The sequence below is a fragment of the Anser cygnoides genome, chromosome 18, assembly GCF_040182565.1.
Source record: "Anser cygnoides isolate HZ-2024a breed goose chromosome 18, Taihu_goose_T2T_genome, whole genome shotgun sequence".
Lineage (NCBI taxonomy): Eukaryota > Metazoa > Chordata > Aves > Anseriformes > Anatidae > Anser > Anser cygnoides.
Window position 1 is genome coordinate 9,558,398 of NC_089890.1, and position 23,002 is coordinate 9,581,399.

At 43.6% G+C, this 23,002-nt stretch overlaps 2 protein-coding genes and 2 non-coding genes across 10 annotated transcripts in view; 1 reads left to right on the forward strand and 3 right to left on the reverse strand.

Moving 5' to 3' along the window:
* Nucleotides 1–3,113, reverse strand: part of TEX14 (testis expressed 14, intercellular bridge forming factor) — a 30,261-nt gene extending 27,148 nt beyond the window's left edge. For 4 of the 6 annotated variants that reach the window (XR_010825671.1, XR_010825670.1, XM_066979552.1 and 1 more), the window contains exon 1: nt 2,580–3,099. Coding sequence is in view for 4 of the 6 variants with exons in the window: in XM_066979552.1 (XP_066835653.1) it covers nt 2,580–2,715 (136 nt within the window). In the remaining 2 variants the exon portion in view is untranslated. Of the gene's footprint in view, nt 1–2,579 lie in introns of all 6 variants that reach the window. The other 2 variants (XM_066979550.1, XM_066979553.1) reach the window with 2 other exon arrangements.
* Nucleotides 425–639, reverse strand: LOC136786627 (small nucleolar RNA U3). Its single transcript, XR_010825806.1, has one exon. It is a non-coding gene; the product is annotated as a small nucleolar RNA U3 (small nucleolar RNA).
* LOC136786626 (small nucleolar RNA U3) lies at nt 1,371–1,585 on the reverse strand. The gene has a single exon (XR_010825805.1). It is a non-coding gene; the product is annotated as a small nucleolar RNA U3 (small nucleolar RNA).
* A 55-nt stretch (nt 3,114–3,168) lies between the features above and the next one.
* RAD51C (RAD51 paralog C) lies at nt 3,169–21,117 on the forward strand. 2 transcript variants are annotated; one of them, XM_048074131.2, is made up of 9 exons: nt 3,172–3,331; nt 4,333–4,591; nt 4,790–4,956; nt 5,820–5,953; nt 8,421–8,552; nt 10,813–10,879; nt 14,437–14,497; nt 17,092–17,152; nt 20,801–21,117. In XM_048074131.2, exons 1-9 carry the CDS (start codon nt 3,214–3,216, stop codon nt 20,900–20,902), a joined length of 1,101 nt encoding a protein of 366 aa, XP_047930088.2. In that variant the 5' UTR covers nt 3,172–3,213; the 3' UTR covers nt 20,903–21,117. The 2 variants fall into 2 exon arrangements, with proteins under 2 accessions (XP_066835661.1, XP_047930088.2); XM_066979560.1 differs by lacking the exons at nt 17,092–17,152; nt 20,801–21,117 and having other exon boundaries at nt 3,169–3,331; nt 14,399–14,462.
* The last annotated feature ends 1,885 nt before the right edge of the window (nt 21,118–23,002 follow it).

A 23,002-nucleotide genomic window follows, 5' to 3' on the forward strand; every position in this document is an offset into this window, starting at 1 on the left:
CCTCCCGCAGCCCGGCACGCTGCTTCTCCCCAGCCCCCTGCCGAGCTGGCCCAGCCCCCCAGGACCGCTCCCAGCGCCCGCCGCGCCGCCTTCCCTCACGCAACAGACGGCTCCAGACCACCACCACCCGGCCCCCGCACCGGGGTGCCAACAGACTTCCGAAGCGGTTCTTTCCACCCCCGGCCCCTCGGGACGCCGACACCCAACGCAGCGCGGCCGCCCCTTCTTCCCAGGCTGGGGCCGGCCCCTGCTGTCCCCGCTACCGATGGGCACCGAGGGGCTGGGGGGCACCAGGCGCTGCCCTGGCAGGAGGCAGCTCAGGGCCGGTGCGTTCTAGCGGGACGCGAGCAGACAGCAGCTGAAATCCTCCTTTAAGATCGCTAATGATAGCTCTGTTTTTGTCACCGTTAAAAGAAGGACACAAACCACTCAGCCTGTGCTCTCTCCCTCCCACACCCCGTAAAGGGGCCGGGAACGGTCATCGATGGCGGGAGGCCCCTGCGCAGCAGCAGCGCCGCCCGCCCGCCTCGCGCTCAGGAAAGAGCACGCCGCTCCTCCTCGTGGCTTGTGACGCCGGACACTTTCGATCACACTCCTCTAGTTACCAACTACAGAAATGATCCCTGAAAGTATAGTCCTGGCCTCACTCCGCCGCCTCGCCGGGTCCCACGGCCGCGGACCGGCCCCCAGCTCACGGCGACCCCCCGCTCCCCGCCCGCCCCGCCGTTTCCCCCCCACCCCGCGCCCAGCCGCGCCCCCGCCGCCGTGCGCGCCCCCGCTGCGGCCCCGCGCCCCCCGGGAGCGCCCCGCGAGTGGGTTCAGCGGGACACGCCCCCTCATTTGCATGTAGCGCGCTGCCCGGCCAATCAGGCGCGCCGCTCTCAGGGAGGGAGGAGCTCTGACAGCGCCCCCGCCTCTCCACGCAGCGGGTCCGGGCGCGGCACCCGAAGGCAGCGCAGAAGCCGCCCGGGCACCGGGCGCCGCGGTGTTACCGGAACAGCGGCCGCGCGGGGCAGCTCCGTGACCGCGCTGAGCGAGCAGCTCCTGCCCGGCCCCTCCGGCGGCAGCGAGCGACACCGCGGCCACGCGGCGCGGCCTCCCGGGGGCGGCGTGCAGCGACCGGGCGGAGCAAGCCGGCTCTGCCGGCCCCAGGTCGTCTGTGGCCGCACCGGGACAGGGCTGAGGCGGCCTCGCTGCATCCCTGGAGCCCCGCAGCCTGCCCCAGCCCGGGCAACGCTGGGGCAGAGAGCCCTGAACGCCCCGTGCGCAGACATGGGGCTTCCCGGGCACGGAGCTCCTGGCAGCACCGCACCCTCTGTTACGAAATTAGAATTCATTCTGTTTTTGTCACCGTTAAAAGAAGGACACAAACCACTCAGCCTGTGCTCTCTCCCTCCCACACCCCGTAAAGGGGCCGGGAACGGTCATCGATGGCGGGAGGCCCCTGCGCAGCAGCAGCGCCGCCCGCCCGCCTCGCGCTCAGGAGAGAGCACGCCGCTCCTCCTCGTGGCTTGTGACGCCGGACACTTTCGATCACACTCCTCTAGTTACCAACTACAGAAATGATCCCTGAAAGTATAGTCCTGGCCTCGCTGCGCCGCCCCGCCGGGTCCCACGGCCGCGGACCGGCCCCCAGCTCACGGCGACCCCCCGCTCCCCGCCCGGCCCCGCCGTTTCCCCCCCTCCCCGCGCCCAGCCGCGCCCCCGCCGCCGTGCGCGCCCCCGCTGCGGCCCCGCGCCCCCCGGGAGCGCCCCGCGAGTGGGTTCGGCGGGACACGCCCCTCATTTGCATGCACAGCGCTGCCCGGCCAATCAGGCGCGCTGCTCTCAGGGCCCCGCCCCGCGGCTCGGCTCAGCTCCGACCGGCGGCGCCGCAGGAACGCCCCGCTGGGCTGCAGCGCAGCCGCACCCCCAGGAGCAGCACCTGCTGCTCACGTTCCCGAAAACGGTTTGAAAAAGGTTACATTTGAGCCCACAAGACTATCCATAGAGTCCCGTTTCTTGCGTCCAGAGACCACGCCTCGAGCTCCCTACTTTATACCTACTGCCTCCTTCTTGCTTCATGTCCCCGTGCTTTTGTGCTATCAGCGTTCTGCTCTTTGGATCTCCAAGTTGGAAACAGCTGTTCAGTAGGAACAGCAAAGGCAAAATAGAACCCCAGCAAGTACGTTTCATTTGCAATGTTCTTTGCTCCCTGTCATTAAAATTGTGGGTATTAAAAACGCCAATACCTAAGCAGTACTTTAAGCCCTTTGCAAGCAGAACTGAAGTTAAAAACCTTACATATGTATTTCTAAAGCAGACTTTCAGAATTTTAGTTTTACAGTACTTCAAACACTTCCTTATGGCTGAGGTAGTATAAACCTCGCAACTAAAAACTTAGTCTTTCCAAATGGCTTCTCTTCATGATTCTTTTGTTAGTGCCATTTACCAGAAAAGACCAAAAATACTACCTTTTGTAAACATCTCCCAGTGACAAAACTGAACTGACAGACTGATTCTACCTGTTTACCACAAACGCAAGCATACAGGAGCAAGTAAACCTTTTCTGCAAGGACTTTTCTAAACTACGGCTTTACCTTTTTTCAGAAGCTTCTTCACCTTGACGCAGTTCCCCTGTCTGACACACTCGTGCATCTGAGCTTCGGGGGAGTCCCCTCTTGTAGTCCCAAGCTGGACAGGGCAGGGAATTGGAAGCGGGAGCGCGTGCGCCATCCTCTTCCCTCAAGACAACTAGGAAAGGCTGCAAATCGCCGCAGCAGGACTTAATTCACACTTCTGGAACGCCAGCAGGTGACCCTCAGTAGTGGCTGCTCCTTCCTTGGGGACCCTGAGAAGAGAACGAAGGCACGGAGCCCGACGGCTCGCTGAGGAGAGCCAGCCCCAGGGCCGGACACCCCGATGAGGGGAGAGGGGCCCAGAAAGCTGACAGTGGGGAAATGCCAGCACGCCCCTAACACCTGTGAGAAACAGAGGACGCTCCGACGGGCCGAAGGGAGAACGGAGCCCGCACCACCCCGCCTCAGGGCCCCCCGTCCCCTCGGCGCCAACCGCCCTCGACCGCCTCCCAACGGCCGCGGTCACGTGCCGGCTCTCCTCGCGCCTCGGCGGACGGCGCATGCGCAGTCCCCTCCCTCCTCCTCCTCCGCGTTTCCGGGCGCCCCTGCGGGCGGGGCCTAGCGCGGCCCGGTGGCGGCGGGGGGGGGGGGCGGCATGCAGCGGGCGGTGGGCGGCCTGCCGCTGGGTCCCGCGCTGCGGGCCAGGCTGGCGGCTGCCGGCTTCCAGACGGCGCAGGAGCTGCTGGACACCGGGCCCTGCGGGCTGAGCAGAGGTAGCGGCACGGGGACGGGGACCGGGACCGGCCTGGCCCCGGGGAGCCTCCGGGGGGGGGTACGGGGCTGGGCCCGGGTGTTGGGGGGTGAGGTGGGGGCTGCTGGGGGCCGCCGGGGCTCGGTTCTGCCTGAGGAGTCGCGCTGAGGGGCCAGGGAACGGGGAAGTGTTTGGGGACTTCCACACTTCTAAGGGAGAAAACGGGCAAAAGTTCCCTCTCATTTCAAAAAATAAAATAAAATTACAAAAAAGTTGAGTGATAAATACAAACGGGACCCTAAAAATTCAGAATATTCCCTCTCAATAACTTCCCCCGTTGCACCTTTTAAACACAGGAAACTAACATAAACAGTTAGGAAGCTGTTTTGTTTTAAACAGAAGAAAATAACACGTACAGCTAGGAAGCTGTGTTGTTTGTTTTTTTTACAAATCATATTTCAATATGATTTGCACAGCCCTTGTAAGAAGTGCATCAGGATTTTTATTATTAGAAATTTTCCTATCTATGATGATCCGTTGTAGTAGTTTTACCTGGAAGATCAAAGTGAAGTAACCAGATCCTGGCCTACCCATATATAAAGATGTACACGCGCACACTTGTGCTGCCTCACTTCTGTTCCTAGGTCTGTTTCACATCTAAAAATAAGGTGTGGAGGTGCTCAGCCCCAGAATACCCCGAGTACTCACGGTACCAGCAGTAGGTGTCACTACCACTTAGTAGTCTGCAGCCTGACTTCGTTTTTCAGGGCCTTCTTTGCTTCAGATGAGGTTAACTTAGCAGTGCATTCAGTGCAGAATAGGTGCGTTGCTCTCCCAGATCCTGACCGTGTCTGTGAACAATGCTCTGGGCTTTTTATTTGCACAGTGCTTATTGCCACCGCTGCATCATTGCTCCGAGTTGCTTTGAAAATCAGTTCCTTTGAAAATCAGGTCATTGGTTCCAGAGATGTTGGCAAGCTCTGTGCACTATTACATTAAAAGAATTAATAACTTCTCTTCTAGAAATTGGAATCTCCAAAGAAGAGGCACTGGAGGCGTTACAGGTTGTAAGGCAGGAATGTTCTGGCGATGCAGCAAGGACTGCTGGGGGAGCTGGCACCACCAGAAAGTGCACAGCGCTGGAACTTCTGGAAGAAGAGCAGGCGCAGGGCTTCATCATCACCTTTTGTTCGGCCCTAGACAATATTCTGGGAGGTGGCGTGCAGCTGACAAAGATCACTGAGGTCTGTGGAGCGCCTGGTGTTGGGAAAACACAGCTATGGTATTTTATTTTTAGATTACTTCTGTGCAACTGAGAATCACTTTTCTTTGTTGAATTTAACTATGATGAGAGTTGTGATCATTACGCAGCTTGATGATGGCTAGGCACCTTCCCGTTCCACGTATTCCTCAGCAGAAATGTAGTGAGGAGGGAAGATGCTCGTAACGAACGTGTTTATGTTTTTGTTTCCCGTGACAGTATGCAGCTGGCGGTAGACGTACAGATTCCAGAATGCTTCGGGGGTGTCTGTGGAGAAGCAGTGTTCATTGACACCGAAGGAAGCTTTATGGTAGACAGAGCAGCGGATATTGCAGCCGCCTGTGTGCAGCATTGCCGGCTAATTGCTGAAGCTCATCAAGAAGAAGGTAATGATTCTGTGACATGTTTCTTTCTGTCTAGTAGGCAGGGATCTGAGTGAAACTGGTGTTTCATAGGCTGATATTTTACAGTTTGAGAGTTTCAGCAGCAGTGCTGGCTCAAGCAGTTCTTGCTGCCAGCCTTTTACTTCCACCGCTATGTATGAGACTGTGAACTGCGTCACTGTGACTGGGGCCATGCTGCAGGCTGAGCTGATCTAGTTTAAGAATAACTTTTTTTCTGATTGATGATTCGTTGGCGTTTTTTGTTTGTTTTAGGGATCTTGATTTATCTTTTTTAAACACGGATCACTTTAGTGATTGAATTTACAGCAAAAGCAAACACAGCTCTGCCGGGAAAACTGAAGGATAAGGTGTTGCAGTGCAGGGACAGGAAGAGCAGCTGAGGAAAAAGAGAAAAGGCAGAATTTCTTAAGGCAGCATGGCTGAACGGTGCTTGAACAAGGATGGAAGGACACTTTTAGCCCAAGATAAATGGGCTACTTCCTGTACATTAAACAATGCATGATTAATGCTCACTGTTGTCCTCTAGTGGTGTTCTGGCTTGAAAATGATTTACAGGAAAAGTTCTTTTTCAGAAATTAATTTTTCATTTTTGGCACACTCCCTTGGAGGTTCCAGTGTACCCACGTGCAAGTGCTGAGATAGCATCTGCTCGCTACCTCTCTGACTTTCCAGCCAGATGGAAGACGTATTCCACACTCTTTACCTTGACTGTTTCTCTTAACAAAGTTTCTGGGGTGTCTGCTGCTGTTGTTGCTGTATGTGGAAGGCATAGTATGGTGGAATGACGATAGTAGCAATGTGCTAGCGCAGATTTCTGACTCAGTTATTCATCTATTTATTCCCAGATCATCAGAAGGCTTTGGAGACTTTTTCTCTTGAAAGTATCCTTTCTCACATATATTACTTCCGTTGCCGTGACTACATAGAGCTTCTAGCACAGGTCTACCTGCTCCCAGACTTTCTTTCAGAGCATTCAAAGGTAAGAGTTACTGCAGACTTTCCTGAAGATAACACTCATTTTCGCACTAAAAAATTTCAGGGATACTCTCTGGTATAATAAGAGTACCATGCTGGTACCTCATCAGCTTGGCTGGCAGTAATATACTGTCTGATGCCAGAGTACAAATGTAAAGCTTGTTTGCTTTTCATTCCTGTCCCGATTACTCCTGAAAGTAATTACCTTTTGCTACCAATGCTGCCACCATTCTCAATCTCAATTTTAAGGCGAGGGTACTGGATCTGTGTTGCCACAAAGGTTACATTTCCATGAGCACTGAGTTAGGAATCATCACGCAACTGCCTTGCAGGTGTCTGAGCTCAGTGCGTGTGTGTGATGACTGCTGTGCAGGGGGATCAGAAGGACCTAGTGCCAGTTTTTTCTCCCTAGAAGATCACTGAGGACCAGAAGCATCCTGCACATCTTGGCATCCAGAAAGCGACTGTAACTTCTTGCCAGTACATCTTCTGTTGCTACAAGCAACGAGAGCCTGCAGCTTAACTCTTGGGTGGATTACAGCCAAAAAGTTGCCTAGCATCTAGTTCTTAGTGAAATGCTGTTGCAAGGCATATTTTCTCCACCTCCCTTCCAGATTTCTAGATTCTACACAGCAGATCACTCCCGAGCAGGATTCGGGGAAGAAGACCTGTGCCTCATTGCAACAGAGCATAAATCAGTGTTGTTTAGTTAAATTGTTTTTTGCATATCATTTCCATTTTTGGAAGCTGTGATCTTGAAAGCACAGATGGGAGTCTTACTTTTGCATAGTGTAGTCTGGTATTTCCCTTTCTCTGCCAGGTACTAACGGTGCCCTGTTGTGTTTGCTCTTGTGGAAAGAACACGGCTTCATTAGCACAGTTACATTGGGCTGCAGTTCTTTGGTACCATCTGTGCTGATTATTGCTGCTTGGCCTGGAGCCTGAAATACTGAAGGTTGCAGGAAAACCGTAAGACCTTCTGGTGGTTCCTTGGACAGGCTATAAGTGGCTCGACAGATTGCTCATTGCAATCTAGCTCTCATTAAAATTAGTTTGATCCTTCTGTGCAGATCTGGAGCTGAGACTGGGGACTGCAGGAAAATCTCCAGGTTTTAGGTTTTTTTAGGAAGGGACGCAAAGAGAGACGGGGGTAATACAAATTACTTTAAGATCCTATGAGTAAGAGAAACAACAATATTGTGTAACAGACTATGTTAGAAAATATCCTTGTCATAATAAACAATTCGTTAAGGTCTTTCAGAGAAAAACTGACGTGAAGAGTATGTGTTATCAAGCTTTTTCAAGTAGACTTAAACCATTCAAAGTGAGGCCGTGTTATTTGCTATTTTATAACAAGTGCAATGGGAAGAAAATAAACTGAATTACATCCTACCTGGATATTAATCTGATAGGCAAGTTACATAACTATGTATACATTCCCTTTTAACATGAGTCATGTTTATACTGTTAAGCTGATTGTTCTTACAGTCAAAAATTATACACGGCGAAGATGAACAGGCTCATAGAAATGAATTTGCAGGAAGGAGAAAAATGATAACAGAAGAATATCTTATTTTAGTTCTAACTACTCAGTGTTCTTTTCAAATAAAGATTTTTTTTTTCAGTTGGAGCCCCAGGGCCATTTCACTGTGTTTGCTGCAGGCTTGTATGTTCCAGCCACAAAGCTACTTTCTACCAAATGAGTTAAATCAATATACAGAAAATGAGAATTTTCTTGTTTCTAGTTTGTTGTCTTGTACGTTAATGCAGATAGCCAAGATTTTAGAAACAACTTAACATGTGAACACCGTAAGGCAATCCATCTCCCTTCTGTATTTCAGGCAAATTTGGGTCAACAGAACAGCTACAACAAATTAAGTTAGTATAAATCAAAATCCCAGACTAATGTTTATGTCGTGTCTTGAGGGCGATGAGCCTGCAGCAGCATTGTGCTCAGCTAATGATTGCTACAAAAGCCATAATTCAGCAAAGCAAGCGTCTCCAGGCAGGACAGATACTCAGCTCCATTGCATAGCGTCTGGACTATTTTAAAGCATCTGTTAAAATGAATGCTTCCGAGATAGACGGGACCTTCAGAATGTGATGATCTTAACAGTGACTGCAAACAGCATGTCTTCTAGTTTTGGTTTGGCTCTTATTTTTTGAGGAAGAAGGCGAAATAAAGTGTTCGTGGAGAGTTGACTGAAGTACAGTTCTGTGCATAATACAGCACTGCGCTTAGCAAGCGTACTAGTGTGCTTGGAGCTTGAGGCTCTTTACCCCACACTCCTTTGTGCAATGCTGATTGTCTGCAATAACAATAGGTTTTATCTGATACTCTCGTGGATGCCAGTATAGAAAATTATCACCTTATATAAAACATTCTGAAGCTGTTAAAAAGAGATCTCGCAGCTCTTTGTTTTCAGTCTGTAGGATAGTAATGGTAGTTTTTCCTTTTCTTCTGTTCTGAGGTCCGACTGGTGGTAATTGATGGAATTGCGTTTCCCTTTCGCCATGACTTCGAGGACCTCTCACTTCGAACAAGGCTTTTGAACGGTCTGGCGCAACAGCTGATCATCATAGCGAATGATCATAAATCAGCGGTAAGTCTGGGTAGGCTTAAATCACAAAAGATGCTACTTTGGAATAAATACGTTACAAAGAATTAAACCAATGTGATTTGTAATTGTCTGTAGACAGCAAATTAAAACTGCAGGAATGTCCTTTGCTATTATGTTTGCCAGTTTGATTGGTAAGTATAGATGGATCACACAGGCAAAACTGTATAGATGGAAAATTCTTGCACTTGCCAAAGTAAGTAAAATTTGAATAAAAAGCATCTTGTGAATCTTAATTAAATGGTAGTGTGTCTTTTTTTCCTATTGTTTCATATCGTCTTCTTCCATGATTTGGTTGGAAATAGAATGCTTCTTTAGTAACTTCTACCTACAAAGCACACATGTTAAGACACATCAGAATATTTAGCAGTTACAACTACTCTTTGTTTAAAAATAAACTACTGTTTCAGCGGAGGATCTGTCCTTAAGGAGGAAAAACAATTTATCAGCTACAGTTTGGTTTGCTGTTTGGCACCCATGGAAACCCAGAGCTTCCTTCCTGGGCATTGTTTCTCCATCATTTATGCCAGTATGGAGGCCTGCAAGTGTGCAGCCGTGTAACCAGCAGATGGCACTCAGAAGCTGTATCTGTTCCAGAAGTTGTTTTGGCAAGTCTGTTACGGCACAGAAAAGCATTGTTCAGGAATTAGAGCTTACTGGGTCTCAAAATGGTGCTTAACACTGTAGCTGTTTCCAGGTGACTTGCTTCCTTGTCACCCACAACTCTCGCGCGCAATTGGCTTTTGTTCGGAACTGCTAAAAATAAGCCTCCCCTTGTGCTTCCTCTGATAGCTGCAGGAAGGGGGGGAGCACAGCTCTGCGTTCTGCCTCGGTTAGGTGATGGTGCTCGCTGCTGAAAGAGTACCCCTTCTCCCCCATGACATTAATTATAAAGGTTCTTCCTTTTGGTGTGGGCACCAAGGGACACAAATGTTAAGTGACTGTTTCGTTTGCACAGCCTCCAGTTAGAGTGCTTTTGCTCATAAATTGGGTACCTGGTGACCTTGAAAGGGAGTGGTTGTCATTGTATAGTTGTTTTTTCCCTTGGTCAAGGGAAACATTTTTTCTATTGAAAAAGTGAGGAGTTTAGTACAAACCCTTGTTAAATAAACACTTGATTAAAAAAAAAAAAGTGATCAATCACAGAGCCTCAGAAATGGTTTAACTCAGTGACCTTCTTGTTAGTTTTTTGAGTTAGACTGTTTGCGAGCTACATGGAAATAAATTCAGAAATTGCTTGACTGGCAGCAGAGCTGGGCAATCTGAATGCTCTGAATGGCAGGAAGGTAATTTTCTTGAGTTTGTAAAGGTGAACTCAGTGGGTTATGCTGGGATGTCCAGAGCAGCCCTTCTCCAGCAATGAGGTGGGGAGCCTTGGGGGGGCTGCTGTCATCCATTTATGATGAGTTTTAGCGTGTGCCCCCTGTGCTCAGTGGAGTTGCTTGCTCTAGTGTGCTTTTCTACCTGTTCAAGTAAGAGTCATACAGCGTGTCAAACAATGAAAATCCATAAGGTTTAAGATAGGTACTTTTTTTCTTTATTTTTCATTTTTAATGAACTTTGCAATTAATATTCCTGGCTCTTTTCTGTCTCACCCACCCCCATTTCTACCAGAGATCTAACCTAGACTGTCTGTGAACCTCCTACGAGTGATTTGTGCTGCGAAAACACTCCCCCGCTCTGTCTGTTCACTTTCATTCTGCTTTGTATTGTACCCTCTTGCGCATTTTTAGACTACAAGGTGCAGAAATTCTGTTAATCACTAGACTTATACACGCTTTGTGCAGCACCATCAAGTTCGTTTATGCCACAGTGACTGAACTCTTGTCTCTGTATAGAGGGCTCGTACAAGTCATGTGCATCTAAATACTGATCCAAACAGTATTCAGTACAAATACTGTAGAAGCTACAAGCTATGCAGAATATGTGTCCCTTGGGAAGGAAAAAATTTAGTTTGTTTACTTATTTATTTATTTTTAAGTCTTGAATGATAGACTTAAAGGCCTTTCATGCACACTGAAAATACATTTTGCAGGCTTGTCTTATTTTGTTCTGGCTGTTGAGAAAAGATGAGGCACCTTTATAGTTTCTTCTTGTTAACACACTGCTTCGTTTCCATTGGCAAGAGTTTTGCTTAAGTAACTACTTTATCAATAAAAGCTTTTTACAAATCCCTGCCCTTCCCTCCCACTAGTATGCTGCTTTTCTGGAAATTTTGTTTGTTTGCTTCTGTTTCCAATTACAGGTAGTTCTGACAAACCAAATGACAACAAGGATTGGACAAAGCCAGTCCACATTGGTACCTGCTTTAGGTAGGTGTTTAGCTTGTGAGTTGAAAACTGAGTTAATATTTCAATGTATGACTTCTTTTCTTTTGGCATCGTGAGCAAAGGAAATGAAGTTGCCTGCTGAATCTCTGCAGAGTAGCGGAATCCGTGGTGAAACTGTTAGTCCCATCTGGAACTGCCAGCATTGGGTAACTCTGCAGTAGTGCTTATATATGTCAGCATTGTAATTATAATTACCAACTATTAAATTTTGTTCTAAATGCAAACATGGCACGCAGGTTGGAGTTACGGTTACATTTTTGAAAAGGGATTACAAATGTTAGATGTCATGTTATTTGAAAATTGTAGGAACTCAGATTGAGAACGTTGCTGGACTTTTTTTTTCCTTTTGAAACAATTTTTAATACTTAACTCTGTATTACTACACCTATCGGTATCCCTTAAGCAGACTGAATCGCCCTTGAAGGGGAAGCACATGGTGCTAAGAACAGCCTGAGTAACTAGATTGAGACCTGCATCTAGTGTGATGCAGCCTTCCCCTGAGGATCTCAGGCTGTGGAGGTACCTCTGTTCCAGCTGCAGCTGTGTCAGCTAAGGAGGCCACTACTCCTGCTGGAGGTCACTGCCTCATCCTTTATGCTGGCTGAGCTGTTTATGTGATTGTCTCCCAATCCATTTCTGCCAAAAGTGGGCCAGGTAAGCTTCAGCTATTTAAGTAGTAAGTAAGCTGCTGGTATATCGGGTAATTTAGGTTTAAACTGTCTAGTGAGTGATCATACAAAGAATGTAGGGATGGAGGTGGGAGCATTAAACCTCTAGCACGGAGGTGGTGATGACCAGGTTAAAGCACTAACAAGAACACGTGTCCACAGCCTAGTGGCTGCACACCTCAAAATACACTCCAATTTCCTGAATTCCCTGAGAATCATTCACTGCCTCTCCAAAGAAATTTAAATTGTTTATTTTGCCATTACCCTTGAACGTGTTTCTATTGCTTATTTGCAAAGGTGTTTCTTATTTGGTGCATGGCTGGAACTGTCTACCCATTGCTCTCTGCAGTTATGATGTAGAGGGAAGTTCTTTGTGGGATCCTCAATTACAGCCTGCCCATAGTGTGTTTAAGTGTTCTTTTTACAGGCTTCCATTTCACCCTGTAATGAGCAGAATGCCTCGTATAGATTCTTCTGCTGGACTTTCTCCCTGGTCACAGGGGAAAATAGAACAGTTCTTCTGAAGTAGAGATTTGGACAAATTAAGAGTTAAATGCTGAGCTTTTTCTTCTTGCAGGTCGTAACTTCACATTATTTTGTGATGCAGTGAAAGGGCACAAATTCTCTGACCACAGCTTCAGTTTCTGTGAACTAAGTAATGAACCCCTTGTCCTGGAGGGGAAGGAGAGAAAGGGGACAGTACAAAGGCAAAGATGTTCTCAGTGTCTGTACAGGCATTGAACCATTAGGCACAGATGTAAGATAAGATGAACAAATACAGATCATCTCCTTGGAGAATGTGGAACTCTGAGCTGAGGCATGCAGATAAAGCACCAGCTTTCAGTATCTGACCCTTTTTGTCATTTTTGCCTCTTGCTCTCTGATGTATTAGTTATTTTTGGCAGCCTTTCTGGCTATAAACTGAATTAAAGCTAACAGATTCTGTCCTTTTTAAATAGCCAGCAATGTTTGAGAGCTATTCTGTTTATTAAATCGTAGGGACAATAAAGAATATGAAAGGATTCAGAGCAGGCTATAATTCAAAGGCATCGCGTATTGCCTTGTGCATATTTTTACTTTTTACAAACATTTAATTTGACATAACCTCCTACTGACCATAAACTGATTGTGACTCTCACCAGAGTGTGTGTAACCACATGGTATTGTTGAACTAAATGGTATGTGCTCCTGCAAAATTGAGGGTTTGTAGCAGCTGGTAAAATATTCAAGCAAGATGATGTTCTGTTCATTCTAAACAGCAATATCTCAAGTTGAGTATTTCAGAATGATACAAAGCTGTTTTCAATTTGATGTGAATTTATTCCATAGACTCAGTGCAAGTATTGAGCTGTTGGATTACAGTGTGACTTTTATGACCCTTTCTGAAAGGATGCTATTTCAACAGCCCCATCGTAAAGGCTAAAGAACCTTATACTCCGCTATGCTTGGTTGTAGCCAAAGAAACTATTTAGGAATGGGTCAGGAGCAAAACCCCATGTGAAATGAATCCTATTGCCTCCCCTACATATTTTTTCCCCCATTGATTTGTAAGCCCTTGACATTTCTAAGATTGTACAAAAGCATTTAATCTCTAAACTCTTACTCCTCTTCCTAGCAGAAGGGAAGTTCTTAATTATGAGGAAAGAAAGCACAGATGCTGCAAGGTATTAAGTCAAGAGCTTTATGGAGGGGCAGCTTTCTTTCCCACTAGTGATAGCTAAGCTGGGTGTTCCTAGACATTTCTACTTGATATATTTAGAAAGGAGGTCAAATATTAATCTGCAACCAGTTTAACTCAGAAATGTCATTTTACAGTAGCATACTTTTCTTATATTTGATAGAGTTGGAAACATTCTGGTGTGGAATTTGTACCCATTGTAAAATGTGTTTTGATCTCTGACTCAGAACTGTTATCTGGTCGCCAAAATCTCAAATCAAATACCATGGAGCGGGGTCTGGCAAGATGCCTAGAAGGCCTAGGTCTTCAGCCAAATCATGTTTATTTCTTTACCATGCTACAATGAGTACCAGAGCACATGGGGCATGTGGGCCTAGCGACATGATGGAGATCCAATGAGTAAGTGCTGCAGAAGTTAGACTTGTGTGCAGGTGAATAGGAGAGGCTTGCAGCACTTAACCCAAATGATTCTCTTAAAATCTAATCCATCTTCAGACTACTGAAGGGATGAACAGAGAAAAACACCAAATAAATCTGTCTGTAAATTGACTGAGCTTTCTAGGTGTGAAAAAACAGTGGGGCAATTTCCCATGAAATACAGTAACATTCCTAACTTCGTTCTCTTTATATTTTTCTTTTCCCTTCACTTTTTTTTTTTGCATTCTTCTGTCAGAAACGGAAGACTGCTTCAGGGGCCCTTAATACTTTAATAATCATTGACTTTCTCCCAAAGCATGTATCCCAAAGGGAGTGATGTTTGCTTATAATTACGCCTAAGAGACAGAATATCAGAATCTTAGAGTAGGATTAAGACATACCCATTAGACTTCTTAAGTAGTAATTAGAAAAATCTTTTCTTCCTACTGCCTCTGTTTTCAAGATTTGTCTAGTACCCATCCTTTATTAAAAAAATTCCTGCAAATACAAAAAATATTGCATCAAACTTCCTATAAAATACAGTGGAGTACATGGGTTATTCATTGTCTCAGTATATTTGATACAGTAGTTGTGAAATCCTTGCACATATGAAAAAGATGTGGTTCGTTACTACAAGAAAAGTATAAACGGTTTACTCGTGGTGTTTTTTTGTTTTTTTTTTTTTTTGGAAGACTGGTCTAATTTCAGTTCAATTTACTGATGCTGCTGCTTTTATAGGAGATAAATAAAATGGCCTGTCATTTTGTGTTACCCAGGAGAAAGCTGGGGACATGCTGCTACGGTGCGTTTAATCTTTCACTGGGACAAAAGTCAGAGGTAAGTGAAAGTGTAGGCCAGTAAGGTGCATAGTAATACTGAGAAGTGTTACATTTCAGAGTCTTTTCAAACCAGCTCTAGTTGCCAAGCAGGGTTTTGAATTTGACTTTTGTCCTTGGTCTTCTATGACCCAGGCTATTGAGGCTTAAGAACTATCTAGTTCAACCTAAGATGGTGTCACTGAACTGTTCTGCTTCTCCTTTTTAATATGGTCAGCTTGTTGCAGTGCCGTGCCATGTCTGATCAAAATAGCCTAATAGCAGTTCCTTAGACCCAAGAATTCAGGATCTCGTGACTAGGTTAAAAAAATAAATAAATTACAGCTTGTCTCTGTCACAGACTTGTGAGCTTTCCTGAAAATTCATTCTCGCTGTGTGTACTTTGCAAGCAGGGAGTAGAATTTCTTTGCTTCAGTCTTTTAGGCCCCGGTCAGTATAAATCTGTTTGATGCCAAAGAAAGCGTTCCACCTGCATATTAACTCTCACGAAGACACAACAGAGGCCCCTTAGCCTCAGTGGCAGCTGTTGGACCTTTCCACTTTTAAATGTGGCAGGATGGTTCTGAAAAACTGGACAGTTATGCAAATACTAAGTTACAGTGAGCTGTAGAGGGTTGGAAAGAGCTGCCTTATGATACAGAGTGGACCTATGGAAGATGATTTTAGAAGCCCAAAGGAGTGAAGATGACCCTTCTAAAAACAGTATAAAGTTCCGTCTGCTGCAGTGAGGTCTGCTTTGTTTCCTGGTTCTTTCTATATTGCAAGCTCACTTCTATTTCTTGGACAGTTGAATTTGCCTTGTGTATAGTGTCACAGTGCTGCAACTTGAGACTTAGAAGGCTTGGTTCAATTCCCTAATCTTCTGCAAACAATGTACAAAAATGCTGCTGGAGTGTTGTAGTGCATAGTTCTGCTTGTTAAACTTGAAAGAGAAATGCTGTGACATTTTCTTACGGAATTTTGTTTTTCAAATTCTGAGTTTGAAGGCAATGCAGAATGATTACAGCTGTCTGTTTAATTTTGAATTAAATTAACACTGATTAGTTAACAGCCTTTATAAGGGAGAAGTTGCATCAACATGATGATTGCAGAATGAACAAAAGTTAATTTTGTATATCAGAAGTGAAGAGCTTCTTTTTCCTTCTGCAACAGAGTGAGGAAATATGGAGGTATAGGTTCCAGAAAGAAAGCCAAAGATACGCAAACGTGTTTTATTTACTGCACTAAATATGCAGCTAATGCGGAGCAGGGCCTGTGGAAGTATAACAATTTAGATTACAACTGCATATCTGTAAAAAGCAGAAGTAGCTGGCTTCTGTTGCATTTGTACATAAGTTACCTGTACCTGATGATCCATAGTGGTTTTGTTGTTCTTGGTTTTATATTAGGTTATTGAGGTGCAAAGATGACCATTAGAGAATCCATTTGTCTCTTTTTTTATTATTATTATTTTACTGTGCTTTGACTAAATGTGATACCTGTCTCTTTCTTTCTCTCTACTACTGGAAATGTGTCAGAGCTTAATTACAAGGGTTCTCAGTGCTGTGAGGAAAGATCCTGTTGAGTCAGAGGTATGCAGCAGAGCTCCAGCTGAGCGCTTGTAAAAGCATGGCTGCTACAGCTTCAGATTTAGGCTGTTTTGTAAAGTGTAACCCACCACTTACATGTTCTGAGGAATTCCCTGCGTAGCTAATATGAAGTGGCAGTGTTCCTCAGGCTGTAATTACGTGCTCTCTAATAGAATGGCACCTCAGGGAGGGGAAAAAAAAATAATTAACAAGATCCTTGGTAGGCTGTCCTGGAACAGAGAGAACACTTTCTGAATTGGCTTTGCATAAGTGTAGTTTTGGGCAGGTGGGCATGGCGCAGACTAGCAGCCCTGGAACTGGTTGAAAAATCTCTTGCTGTTGAGGTGTTTTGCAATCTTGAGTCTGTGTTATACAAGCACTTATTGGGCTAGGTGCTGTATAAGCAGAAATCAAGATACATTGCTTGGAATCTAAATGGAAAAAAATCAAAATAGTGTTAAGGCAGAAATACAAGAGAAATGATCTACTCAAAGTTATGCTGTATGTCAGTGGCAAGGTCAGGCTTAGAAATAGAATGTTTTGTTCTCATTCTTCATCTACTAGGTTCTATTGACAGCCTTGTGAAATACCTAGGAAAAAAACTCCCAGAAAGTTTTTGAATTCTTGAGAGTATCTCCCAACCTTCAGAGGTGAAGCAACAAATGATTGCTTAATGCAGTAGGAAAGAATTGTGCTCAAGACCTTTTTTGTTTGCATTTTAATAAAATGGCATTTGAAATTAATTCAGAATTAATATTGTTCCAAAAAAGTGATGAAATACTGTGATGAAGCAAGACTAATTAGTCGTTCTTTGTTAGCAGGTCTGTATTGTATTTGAGCTGACAGGTCAGACAGGGATGGGATTTTGGCATCCACAATTTATATGACCTATATGAAAATACACACATAAGAATTCCACTGGTCACCTACCCCATGATTGTGGGAAAACTTGGGTCTGATCATTTGGTTACTTGCAATTTTGTATTATTGTATCACTGATAATAATTATCTGTTTTTGTTTAACCAGGTTGGCAACATTGTACAAGTCACCGAGCCAGAAGGAGTCAACCATACCATATACCATTACAGTTAGTATTGCTTTTGGGATGGAGATACAGAAGTGTTAGATGTAAATAACTTTTCAGATACAGACAAATCTGAGAATGCAGCTTGCTTTCTTAGTGTTGCCTTTCAGCTTACTTGTGAAGGCAGCCAGCAATACTGGGATGTCTCCAGGTTAATGAATATTTCTTTTTAGAAAAATGTTCCAGCATGTTACTACTCTTAAGAGTTAAAACATTTTGATTTCAAGATCAAATTTACAGGCAACATGTATCCATCTCTTCTTATGCTATTGCTGCTTAGTTTATCTGCCCTTGATGTTAACTCTTGGCCTATGTGCGATTACAGAATACAGTCTTGCACTCTAAGCCTTCCTTTCAGGAGACCTCAGCAAGCCAGGCTGCTTTTTCTCTTGTCAGATTGTTTGTTTCCCTAGTGGCTCTTCTCTGCATCTGTTGCAGTCTGAATGTATTTTTTTTAGGACAAGAGTGAGCATCAGATGTGGTGTTCCAGAGGCCTTAGCAGTGCTTTATGCCATACATATATCCACATCTCTGCTCTAAGTACATTGCCTGATATAACATAGGTTGTACTTAGGTCTTTTGTAGCTCCGTCCTACTGGTGACCTTATGACCAGCCAGTACCTACAGATTTTCTTCTTCTGTCACTATTAAATGATGAGCTTCCAGCTGGAATTCTTATTCAGTCCTAGGTAAATTCTGTGATTTTCTTTTGTGGAGTGCTTAGATGCATATTAATGAGAATATATATTGTCTAAACTGTTTATAGGTTAAAAAACAAGCACTCAACTCTTATATCTTCAAATGTCAGATACATAGGTACATGCCATAACTATTTGCTGTGTGTCCTCATGGAAACACGTTGCCATAGCATTTCCTGCAGATTTTAATGCTGCCATAAAATGAGGTCTTCAAACTATTGAACAGAAATCTGATTTTTTTTCCCTACTTCTAAATATATTCACCTGGATAGATGAAATACCACATATATGTTATTTTTTTTTTAGTTCTGTAAAGACTGGAAGGGTAAATGGGAACACATCCTAAGGTTGTTTAGATCATGTGAAGCAACTGCGCAGCCCTCTCTCTCCAGCTGCCAAACAAGTGGATTTTATCTTAGTTTAATTGCCTTTTCAGCTTTATACATATTATAAAACAGCTATGCTCTCTTCATCCATGTGAATGCACACTATCTTGAAATACAGTTGAGTGTGCATCCTAATCAAAGATTAGTTAAAACTTCAGATTATCCCCGTGTTTTTTTTTCCCTTAATCCTGTTGAGCTGCTTCAGCAGACTGTTTCTCTAAGTAAAAAAAATGTATTATCCCTGTTTCTTTCATGAAATTCAGGTCTAATAGTAACTGCTGTTATTGTTTCTCATTCCCATCTCAGTAGTTAAACTGGAAGATGTAAATATGTGTTCAGTGCTTCCAAATAACAAGCTAGCACATCTGTGTGTGCATACATCTATAACCAGCATACAAAAAAATATAAATTCAAGAAGCTCAGATCCTCCAAGATGCTTAGGCTTATACATGCTGTTAATTTCAGTGCAAATTAGATAGCCAGTTTGTCAAAAGTACCAAACTGTTCGGTGCCTGTATTCTGACTGAGAAGTACGTACCTTAGTGCCTGAGCTCTAGTTCTTTTCCAAGTGTTGGTCACCAGTCTGAGCAAGTGTGGAAGCTGTGAAACACCTACCAAATTAAATAATATTTTTCACAGGCTGATAAAGATTCATTCTTAAGTGCAGAATAAGAAATGTGAATTGATTTAAGCACAAGGGAGTAAACAGGTGAATCAGATGAGCTAAATTTCCCAAGTAGTATGACCTGATTATTGGATCATGAAAGACAGAGACACAGAATCTGTATTCTGGGTAGGAACTGTTGGTATTGCCCTGAAATTTGGAGAGTCTGCCAGACTAACAATGAGAATACCTTTACCTTTCAAGTCGTAACACCATCTATCTTTGTCAGTCTTGATGCAGTCTGTGGACTCCAGGAGACACTGAAGACCAACCAAAATGACAGTAACAAGTCTAATCTACATAGGTCCAAGTGGCCCTTTTAAAACCCTAGTTCTATTAGCCGTGTTCTCCCCATATAAAGATGACTATCAGGCTTTGCATATGCATACAAAATTCTTATTTTCTTTTTCACTGGAGAGAGGCTGTGTCTAGTATATACATGCCTTTAACTGAATGCAAAACATCCATACTAAGCAGCCTACTCCATCATGTCCTGGCCTTTACAGCCATTGGAATGCTTTTACCGAGAGTCTGGCATGCTGGATTAAGTGGATTCTTGGCTTTGATCCACCTTTGTGCCTAAGGGAAATGGCAAAGATTAGATGCAAGCAGCAGTGAAACACTAAACGTGAAGATTCCCCATTATGCTATTTAGAATAACACTTGAGTTGCTTAAAATAGAGGGACTGCACAAGTTCTGCCCTTGTGGCACTCTAGCTGTTTGTTCCTTTAAAAAAATAGCAGACTGAGGTATTTAGAAATAGAAATATAGAGATAAGAGATTTAAGCAAAACATTTTGGTTGGTTTTGTCTTGGCTTAATCTTGGTGTGGGACACATTGGCATTTTATATTTAAAAAAAAAAGTCACATGTTTGATAGTAATTCTAGCTGATTTTTCACACTGCACTAACCTGAAGTGCCAGCCTTCCTGAAACACTGTCATCCCCTCCTTGTCTCTACCTGGGCGTTTAGGATCCCCAAAACAATTTCTTTTTCTGTTCAGCACCTTTTCCTGTCTTAAGTCTGTAGTGAGAGTCCTTCACCAAGCTGTCAGCAGGGCTCCCTACACAGCATTTGGAGATGGAAAGACAGTTTCAGGCTTCATATAACATCTCAATGTTATGTGATAATTGATGACATTTAACTAACCAATTTTTCCAGATCTTTCATATTTTAATATCTTTTAATATCATCAAACTGTGAGCTAATGCAACAGAAAATACCAGTGTTACTGAGCAAATTAGACCACCTTAAGCTTTCTACTGGGTAGCAGCATCTAGTTTTCAATTCTACGTTTAGTTCTTGGCAGTTAAAGGTTCTCAGCCCATTGTGTCCCATAAATCACTATGCTGGGACACTCTCTGCAGTCTGGAAAGACTGATTCAGATACACTGTTCTTAAAATGTCTCATCAATGTTTTCAGTTCATTAAATAGATGCATGAAGCAAAAATACCCTAGGTCTTGGAGATTTTCAGTGTTGTTTCTGAAAATGGCTGAGGTGATTAATAATCCAGCAGTCATCTTGCTTCTGTGGGAGTTTGACTTGAATATGGGCTGAAGGATTTGGCTTTTAATTTAAATAAATAGACAGCATAAGTTAATTTACAGAGAAGCACTGCTTTGCAGTCATAGGGGTTATTAATGGTAAAATGAAAATGCTAGCCTCACTGGTGAAAAGAAAGTATCTTTAAAAAGTAAAACCAGGAGAGGCAGTTATTAGTCAGTATGTGTGCTGAAAACCTTTCAGTTCTGAGCTTAGCCTGGTCTATAAACATTCTGTAGCTACTCAGCTAAAATAAACGATAGCATCATGCCTTCCTTATTCTGATCTTCTGGGAACTAGTTACTCATGCTTTATATCCATAGAAGTGATATCACATGATTTTACTTACATATTACAGCCTCATGGCTTCCGAGATGTGCAGCCTCCAGCTGTCACCCAAAACACGGAAAGTACTGAAATGAACCCTCGCAAACGGCCACGGAGAGAAGAGGAAAAATAACCGTGATTCAAAAGAGAGAATACAAAAAGGTGTGCTACTTGAGAACAGCTGCACAGAGAACAAGCAACCAGAGGTAGCCTGAGAGACTCTTTAACTTAAATTCCTGCTTTTGGACATTATTTTAATGTTAAAACTACAATATGAAAATTTATGTGGCAGAAAACTCCTTTGTGTATGGCATAATTTTATAATAAAATCTTTTTTATATAATAAAAGGCTTCTGCTTTTTTGAGATGGAGAATACAACTACTTTGAGTTTAAAAAAAAAAGGCAATGCGAGCATCTAGTGCAGTATGTTTAATGACACAGTTCTTGATCACTCATCTGTTTTTGTGTGCCTCTGAATTTTAACAAGGCTTCACACAGCAATCTGCTCACATGCCTCAAACCAGGGCAAAAAGCTGTGGAGCTGCTGATAGATGCTCTAAGATAAGTACATGCCTAAATGCTATGCCAGATTGGGGCATTAGCCCTTACCTGCTGCAAAGTCCTTGATCAAGGGCAGCCAAAGCACTGTTTTGAACTTCTCATTTATCTTGTAGTGGTAACGATAGAGACAAAAGACTAGATTTGAAGGACAAAAGGTTTAATCCATATGTTCCTATCTGGGTAAGTGAGAATGTTTACCATTGTTTGAGCCAAACTGCTGCCTAGCCCTTAGCTTCTCCTTTTACCAAAGCATTCAGAATGAAAATTATGCATTTGGAGTCTGTTTTGTTTGTGGCTTTCATTTAACAGAGAGGAGACGTGGGCTTCTTAGACACCAGCAATATATTAGCAGCTCCACACTCTAAACCAAATTAATGAGTGTCCACTGAAAATACAGCAGGGATTTGTACTTTTTTATTAATAGAGAACAAATTGATGAGATTATTGGAGGAGAAGAAAGGTATTACAGTGCAAAACAGTAATTACTTCAATTGTGAGAAGTGTTTGTTTGTACACATGCACACATATGACCCCTTTCTGGCACAGTTTGATAATGTTATAGCTGAGGAAACTCAGCCAGCAGACTAAATGGAAAATTCAAGTTGTGGGAGTCACTATCTTTAATTTTTAATTTAGTAATGCTAAACTGCCTTTGCATTAAAACAAAACTCAGTGCTGAATCTGAGTCACAAAACCTCTCCATTTAAAAAGCTGCAAGGAAGTGGCAGTGATTTTTAGATCATTATAGTATTTAGATATAATTTGCATAATAAAATATTAAAAGGAAAAGTAGTCAGTTGCCATACACCAAACTGGGCTCTATCAAAATTTAAAAACCATGAGTCAGGGAGAAGCTCTCAAGCAAGCATGACAGAGGAAGAAAAACGGCAGGATTTGTGACTCAGACAAACATTTCAATGCAGGAGACACAGGCAAACAAAAGGGTCCTACTGCATGTGATGTCAGCAAGCAAACGCTCCATTTGGGAATAACAGCTTCCTACGTAGCGCAGTGCAGGAGGGGGGAGCTAGCACAGTACACATGCTTACGTAGCCACAAGGAAAACCATCCATTAAGAATGTTGTGGCGATATTTTAAGAAGCACTGCCAGTTACTAGTGATAGCTGCCATCTAGCATGTTTGGTATTTATGGAAAAATCCATTTCTGTCAATTTATTGTCTTCTGAATTAATATGCTCAGCACGCCCTTCCATGTGCATGGAGAATAAGGATGTCTCCAATACACTATTAATTTCAGCTGACTGTTCTGCTTTTTATTTTGTTTTTAATAGTGTACTGTCCAGAAGCCCGAGCTGAGATGCTGATCCTTTACACCAAGACAGATCATTTTGTCTGAGTAAATGTTAGATCTTCAATATTCTAGATGTCATTATCAAACAAACAAAAGAGTAGTTACTGGTTAACAGTGGAAGTTATAAAACCTTTAAAAGAAATATTGGAAGCTGTCTATGCTGAGGTTTTATGTGTGTATATATATGTATATAAAAAAATAAAAATCAGCTCTGCAGACCAGAACTAGAGAGAAGGATCTGTTGGCAGAGACAAAATTAGATTAAATGAGCCAGATTTTGTTCTCATCTGCTGGAGACAAGGAAGCTGTTCTAGGCTTAGAACTGCATATAAAGAAAGAATTTGACCACTGTTTCACCA

What these genes read in the sequence shown, in the direction of transcription:
- RAD51C (XM_048074131.2), top strand. Translation starts at nt 3,214, where the DNA reads ATGCAGCGGGCGGTGGGCGGCCTGCCGCTGGGTCCCGCGCTGCGGGCC. An exon ending in GTTGGGAAAACACAGCTATG is followed by an intron (nt 4,592 to 4,789) that starts GTATTTTATTTT and finishes TTCCCGTGACAG; the next exon opens with TATGCAGCTGGCGGTAGACG. An exon ending in CCATACCATATACCATTACA is followed by an intron (nt 17,153 to 20,800) that starts GTTAGTATTGCT and finishes TACATATTACAG; the next exon opens with CCTCATGGCTTCCGAGATGT.